This window comes from Branchiostoma floridae, chromosome 10, assembly GCF_000003815.2.
Source record: "Branchiostoma floridae strain S238N-H82 chromosome 10, Bfl_VNyyK, whole genome shotgun sequence".
In the NCBI taxonomy this organism is placed as follows: Eukaryota; Metazoa; Chordata; class Leptocardii; order Amphioxiformes; family Branchiostomatidae; genus Branchiostoma; species Branchiostoma floridae.
This window is the reverse complement of record NC_049988.1, coordinates 21,061,287-21,069,093: the sequence shown is the minus strand read 5'-3', so window position 1 is coordinate 21,069,093 and position 7,807 is coordinate 21,061,287. Positions and strand designations below refer to the sequence as shown.

The following is a 7,807-nucleotide window of genomic DNA, read 5'->3' as shown; positions in this document are numbered from 1 at the left end:
GCACACACACCATCTCATACAGTCTAACACAAACACCAGCAAATCAGCAATAAGACAAACTACACAGAATCTACTACACAGAACAGGCAGTGCATTTAGAAAATCAATGTATATAAAATTTATCTCTTAGCAAACGTATTACATACGAGAGGAGAAACCTAAAATCTGAGCAGTAGAAAGAGTTGAACTTACATAGTGTAGCTTGCCTGGAAAATAACAACAGAAAAAGTCAAACAGTGCAATTTGGTGGTTAGAACTGCTAAGTGAGAATCTACAGAGAAAACTGTAGACTACCAAAATAACTCAGAACAGTCCGGGGAATACCAAGGCACAAAATTAATCATTGAGAATAGTTGCACTGGTGCACCTAATATAGAAACTTTGGTGCAAGTGAGAAAATGTGTTGGATGCACAACATGAAACAATAACCAGAACTTCACACCTTCTACTGTCTCTTCAGGGCTTGAACCTGAAATTCCATAACTTCTTTGTCTATTTCTTAATTCTTTTAACAATAAGAAGACAGTAATACTACAAAGTAACTTAAGGTTATGTTACTTTTTTAACACTACTCAACATTTTGTTAAAAAGTAAAAACCCCATGTTGTTAAAACCCGGTTCAGAATAATTTCCAATCACCACCATCCTTCCCCTATAGGAGTGCAGCAGTCTCATTAACAATTCATTAGTGCTAATTGGATGAGGGAGACTCGGAAATGGTCAAAATCAGCTTTTCGCAAAGGAAATCTGCACAATCTGATTTCTGCAAGCTCCAAACATTGGCACAGTTCTAATACAGTCAAACCTGTCCTAGACATGAGGATCGACAAAATCTAGTCCGTGTGAACAGGTGATAAGGCCACAGCAAGTAAATTTTATGGATAACATCCTCTGCAGACTGCAAAAATAGTGCGATAGGGCGAAAAAAAAACAAGATGGGCGAAAAAAACAACAAGATGGCACCATAAAGTTGTGATGAATGTGGTAACAAGAATTAAAGGGACAAAACATGGTATCAGACCCAACAAGTCATTCATTCCTGTATTCAAGACATTAACTGGTGTGGTAAAAGTGACACTAGTGTGGTAGACTGGCATCACCAACAAAGTTGGTAACCACACTCATGACTTCCATATTGGTGTCACTTTTACAAATATCCAATAAGTTTCATCTGTACAACTACAGTCCTGGGTACCTCGCAAGTGTCACTTCTACAAGTACAATTATTAGGATACAACACAACTTATTTGCTCATTTTGGTACTTTATCGTCATGTTGACCATCTCTGCTGAAGAAAAAAATTCTTGTTTTTTTCTGAAATCAGGCGAAAATTAATGCGCGCGCTGATGTCATCCATAGAATTTACTTGCTGTGGCCTAACTAATATAGACAGGAGTCTTCATGCTTGTGTCAAAATTACGTAAGGGACCACCAAAAAGTGGTTACATTGGGCAGGTGGTCCTGACTTGTATGTTGAGGTGGTCACTCTTCAGAGCAAAGTAAGACGAGGGACATCACATTTTGGAAGCACAGACATTAAGTCTTAGTGAATAAACTTCCCCATCTGAAGCAGATACATCTGTTTTCAGTTTTGCAAAGTTTGGCAACACTGCTACATTTTCTTCCCACAGAAGTACACAAACATACTTGTTGTTGATGTTTCCCTGCCCGTTCCTCGGCAACCCGTCTTGGTCAACGTAACCCTGGAGACACACAACAGTCACATTTAAGAAAAATTTGTAGAGACAATGCTGACATGTAGATCTCCCACTAATTATCAACTTCATTACCTTGTAGTTCATCAGCTACATATTACAGTAGGTTGTGATTTATACTAAATTGTGCCACTTTGCACAGAATGGACCGATTATGCTCTAGTCTAAGTTACATACAAATCACATGAATGGCTGGCTCCCTTGTAAGGTCAAAGTTGGTTACCATGGTTTTCAACTCTTTGGAGAGGTTTGGAAGGTAAGGTCAAAGGTGGTTACCATGGTTTTCATCTCCTTCGAGAGGTTTAGAAGGTAAGGTCAAAGTTTGTTTCCATGGTTTTCATCTCCTTGCAGAGGTAAGGTCAAAGGTCGTTACCATGGTTTTCATCTCCTTGGAGAGGTTGGGGATGATGTTGGAGAGGCTAGAGAGGTAAGGTCAAAGGTCGTTACCATGGTTTTCATCTCCTTGGAGAGGTTGGGGATGATGTTGGAGAAGGGTTTCTCTGCGCCCCAGGAGTCGAGCTGTGCCACGCTGGAGGAGCGGTTCCGGTCGATGCTGTCCCGCCGGCGGTTACTCGGGGTCAGCAGCGGGGAGTTCATGGTGTCAATCATCTTCTGTGTCATAGGGGAAAGGCAAAAGGTCATGGCATGCATGTAAAAGGTCAAGGTCAGAAGTTTTAGGTCAGTCTGAAGCAAAGATGAGAGAATCAGACTGAGAGCTGAAATATGGTAGAATCTTTAAATCACAGTTCAGCAAAGTCAGATTTCTGGTAAGAAGCAGAAAACTAAAGCATACAGGTCATGAAATGTCATTAGTCTGAACTCTGCAAAATGAACGAACTAAAGAGAAACATTAAACAGTACTGAGGGGTCAGGTTGGTTAGGAAGAGAATAATCATTAATTCTGACTTGCCTTGTTCGCACTGCCCCTCACACTTTCTGTGGACCCCGGAGTGAGCCGAAAGAAACCCCCAAAATCTGGCGTCTGCAACCAAATGTCACAAACGTCATGATGCAACATGCTTCAGTGCATGCATCAGTACATATTACACACCAACCCATCTACTACACATGCGTCAGTACATATTACACACCAACCCAACTACTACACATGCGTCAGTACATACTAGCTCCTGACTAGTGTTAGCAGTCACACCAACCCAACTACTGCACATCATGGGTCACAGAGTCAACTGTGCCAAACTGAAAACATACACATATTCTTTACAGTTTTAACATCGTTAATCAGCAACAATTCTTAAAACAATCATCTGGTATCCAAACAAACAAGGTTTTCAGCTTATTTGTATGACTTACAACCCAACTTGACAAAGACCACGGGTTTTAAGAACTACACAACATTATGAGTAAACAATTCTGTGAGCCAGGTAATCAGGGCATGTGGCCTGGTCACAGGTCAGAGGTTACAATACAGATTTGGGTTGACAAATCTGTGAGCCAGGTAATCAGGTTAGCGTGGCCTGGTCAGAGGTTACAGGTCAGAGGTCGCTGACCTTCCTGGGGTGCTGCGCCTTGATGAGGTACGTCTCGATGTTGTGGTCGCGCAGGTAGTTGTTCCGCTCCCCGCCGTGACCTGGCTCGACCTCGTAGTCACCGTTCAGGTAGTCCAGCGTTGCCTTGGTGATGTGTACACGCCTGCACAGGGGGCAAAGGTCACAGGTCATGAATCATGGAGCGGAATATACAGTAATCATTTGCAAGGACTGACAAAGTTGTCAATGATCCATCCCCATATTAACACAGCCCCTGACAGAGTTGTAAATTGCTTTATTCCAATACCAAATTTAAGTTTAGAATGTTTACTGGAGCCCTTCAAGGACACCTGATAAATGACCTTGGGGACCTAATAAAGGACATTGAGGATCTGATAAATGACTTTGAAGCAATTCTGGACAGAAAATGAATGTGCTATATCATGAAATTTGCTGCTGTGTACAAACAAACAAATAAGCACACAAACAAACAAACAAACAAACAGCCCATACGTACCCAGCCTTCCCCCCAGCCTCCATGGTGTTTGCCAGAGTGACATCGTTGCTCCAGACGTCAAACTGCCACTTTCGGAGGCCGAGCACGCCGCAGTGCACGCGCCCGCTGTGGATCCCGACTCTCATGTTCACGTTCACGCCGGTCACCTCGCGGACAACGCTGGGGGATCAAATTACAGGTTAGACTCTCACTCACAATCACTCACTCACTCACTCACTCACTCACAATCACTCACTCACTCGCTCACTCAGGCATGTTCACGTTCACTCCGGTCACCTCGCGGACAACACTGGGGGATCAAATTACAGCTTAGACTCTCACTCACAATCACACACTCACTCACTCACTCACGCATGTTCACGTTCACTCCAGTTACCTCACGGACAACACTCGGGATCAAATTACAGGTTAGACTCTCACTCACAATCACTCACTCACTCACTCACTCACACTCACTCACTCACTCACACACTCACCCACTCACACACTCACCCACTCACTCACACTCATTCACTCACCCACTCACTCACCCACTCTCATTCACACTCATTCACTCACCCACACACTCACTCACTCACACACTCACTCACTCATTGACAATCAATGAATTTGGAAAATGCAGCAAGCTACATGTAAGTGTTAATCATAAAAATAGGTTCCAACCTCCCTGTTTGCCATTTGGCTTTCCCAGTTTCTTTTGGGATCTTTTTTTTCAACACTTGTGAAAGCGAATCATGTATGGAATATCTTTGTTGAAGCCATCAACTCAAAGTAAAACAATCAAAGAACCTCAAACATTCATTATCACATCTTTTTCAGTTTAACCCATTTTGTACAGGAGACGTACACAAATGACCTTCCTGCAACGACCTTCAGGTATCAATTCCTGTAATCTCGACTCAACTTTCCAGGAAACTAGTCCAAAAATATCCTAGCGTCTTTTTCTCAGAACCGAGTCACGCGCCTTGATAGTTAGGTTTAAAACATAAGCACCCGTGTCAGGTAAGGAAAAGATCTTAAGATCTGCAGAAACGTCCTTGAAGAATGACCACCTGACACCTGTGTGTGCAATGGTCACCTGTGTGACGCTATACTCGCTAACACCTGTGTGACTCACTTACACCTGAACAAATTGCTGTGAAAACAAACCACCTTGTACATCAAAGGAGGTCACATATCCAGGTAATAAGATACGCAATTTGCACATTCTTCTAGTAAACCTCCCTGCACTGCCCTAATTCTGGGTCTCAGGCCACGTAAATTCAATTTCTCGATTCTCAGAAGAAAGCTTAACTGGACAAACGTACTTCCGAAAATAGTTTCATCAGGTTGGTAGAATATAAGATGAACGCCCCTTCTTGTTACACAACCAGTGGGTACTTACATTGCTCCTACGTTTCCACGTCTCTTCGCCACCTACATCGGCTACATATAGCGGTGAGAAGCAGAACTCCAGTTAGAAGCTCTGACGAAGGTGTCTGAGAGACATCGAAACGTAAGCTACGTAAGTACCCACTGGTTGTGTAACAAGAATTCTCCTTCATCTTGGACAAAAAAATAATAAAAACAAAGCCTGAGGACCAGGTTTACTCTGTGCTGCACTCAGCATTATGGAGGAAATAGTCAAGTCTCCCTCTCAGCCTAATACTTTGGTGATGTCTGCTTACTATTTTATAACCTGAAAATGTCTGGAAATAGATTGAAGTTGCCGCATTCATGAAAGAACAAAAGGAGATAAACCAATCCTGCACAGCTCCAAGTGATGGTTGTAATGAAATGGAAAATGCTGCCTCGCTACCTTGACGAACTAATAAACGACTTTGATGTAAGCGGACAGAAAGTCCAATGTGTTGTACCAGGAGCTTTGCTGCTAGGTACAACAAACAAAAAAAGCAATCACACAAACACACAAACAAACAAACACCCACATCACCCCATTACCTAGGCTGTTTCAGGAATTGAACAGAGTCAGACACAAGTCTCCTATTGGGTGACATCCTACAAGATTTTAAAAAATGTCCCAGAACAAATTTGTCTCAATAATGCTAAGTTACGTTGCCATGGTAACAGCATACTCACGCGATGGTGTCGATCATGTCGAGGCCCATCTCGACGCAGCAGTGGGCGTGGTCGGGGCGTGGCTCCGGTAACCCGGATACGCAGTAGTAGCAGTCGCCCAGGATCTTAATGCGCAGGCAGTGGTTCTCCTGAAACAGGGGGGACAACAGGGCAGTCAGGACGGCAGACTTCACCCCCTTACCCATATTGGGGCAGTCAGGGATGTCAGACTTCACCCCCTTACCCATATTGGGGCAGTCAGGGATGGCAGACTTCACCCCCTTACCCATATTGGGGCAGTCAGGGATGGCAGACTTCACCCCCTCACACATACAGACTTCAAACCCTCACTCATACTGGGGCAGTCAGGGACGGCAGACTTCACCCCCTTACCCATAATGCCCAGGGGCAGTCAGAGACGGCAGACTTCACCCCCTTACCCATACTGGGGCAATCAGGGATGGCAGACTTCACCCCCTTACCCATACTGGGGCAGTCAGAGACGGCAGACTTCACCCCCTTACCCCTTACCCACTGGGCCAGTCAGGGACGCAAGACTTCACCCCCTTACCCATACTGGGGCAATCAGGGACGGCAGACTTCACCCCGTTGCCCATAATGCCCAGGGGCAGTCAGGGACGGCAGACTTCACCCCCTTACCCATAATGCCCAGGGGCAGTCAGAGACGGCAGACTTCACCCCCTTACCCATAATGCCCAGGGGCAGTCAGAGATGGCAGACTTCACCTAATCTCTAGGCAGATTAATCAGTAGCTTAAGATAGTATCAAAACCTGCCAGAGGAGTGAAGCCGGCCTAGGAGTGCGTTTGGCTCCCAGTAGCTGATGACTCCCTTTGACCAGCTGTACTTGTTAGCCAGCTTTGACACAGCAAAGTATGCCTACTACACCAGGACAATTCCTGAATGGAACAGCCTCTCCGCCCACATTGTCGACAGCCCCTCACTGGACACTTTCAAGAACAGGTTGCTGTCATCGCACATGTAGTCCAGTCGCTGCGCCTCCTCCATTCGCGTGATATTCCTACCAGGAAGTTTGCGGATTACGAACTAGAACTAGATACTATCTTATGCCACTGGTAAATCTGGTAAATCTGCCTGATTAGACTTCATCCCTTCACAGTGAACACGAGTTTATGAACTGTGAAAGTACAAAGCTAAAAAAGTTCCTCACCGCGGCGAGCTTATCGAACCTTGCGAAGAGCTCGTTGAGTGTTTTGACGAGCTCCTGCGCCGTGCACTGGGATGACAGCATGGTGAAACCCTCGATGTCAGCAAACAGGATGCTGGAAACAACAACACGGTGTAAATAACAACACATACTGTAAACAACATGGCGTAAATAACAACACATACTGTAAACATCAACAGCACTGTAAACATCAAATAAACAAATTATAAACAACAGCAGCCTACAGCAGAATGTTTGGAGCTGTAAGTTGAGACCTGGCAGCCATGTTGTAGACATCTTATCTTTCTCGATCTACTTTGACATGGTACATTTGTAGCTTAAGTGCCTATAATATGTTGGAATGTGATATTTATCAACTATCAATTGCAAATGCTCAAAAACCTTGAGTTTTTAATGTAATTTGATACCACACTTGACATTCTCAAGTTTCTGGTTGTAATTTGATACCTTACATGACATTCAAGTGTTTCTCGATATAATTTGATACCTTACCTGACACTCTTGTGTTTCTCGATACCTTACCTGACATTCTCGTGTTTCTGGATGTAACTGGATACCTTACCTGACATTCTCGTGTTTCTGGATGTAGATCTTGTGGAACTGGATATCTTCCCGCTTGACGGCGATATCAGCTTTCATCTCCATGGCAACGTGCCGTGGCAACACAGACAACAGAAGCCTCTCCTGGTCAGATGGGGGAAAAAAAGAATAATCATGCATACAGGTTTATTGGATTTAGTTTTACTTTAACCATGGAGGTTTGACTACTTCAAATGGAAATTGGGGGTATTTCTTTGTGTGTGTGTGTGTGTCTGTGT

At 44.2% G+C, this 7,807-nt stretch overlaps 1 protein-coding gene across 1 annotated transcript in view; it reads right to left on the bottom strand.

The window, feature by feature from the left end:
- Positions 1-7,807, bottom strand: part of LOC118425098 (adenylate cyclase type 5-like) — a 55,217-nt gene that overhangs the window by 11,341 nt on the left and 36,069 nt on the right. The window contains exons 3-12 of the mRNA XM_035833917.1: positions 7,552-7,673; positions 6,972-7,083; positions 5,802-5,929; positions 3,723-3,881; positions 3,227-3,368; positions 2,626-2,697; positions 2,163-2,327; positions 1,519-1,703; positions 806-810; positions 193-206 (exon numbers count right to left, since the gene is read on the bottom strand). Coding sequence (XP_035689810.1) covers positions 193-206; positions 806-810; positions 1,519-1,703; positions 2,163-2,327; positions 2,626-2,697; positions 3,227-3,368; positions 3,723-3,881; positions 5,802-5,929; positions 6,972-7,083; positions 7,552-7,673 — 1,104 coding nt within the window. The remainder of the gene's footprint in view (positions 1-192; positions 207-805; positions 811-1,518; positions 1,704-2,162; positions 2,328-2,625; positions 2,698-3,226; positions 3,369-3,722; positions 3,882-5,801; positions 5,930-6,971; positions 7,084-7,551; positions 7,674-7,807) is intronic.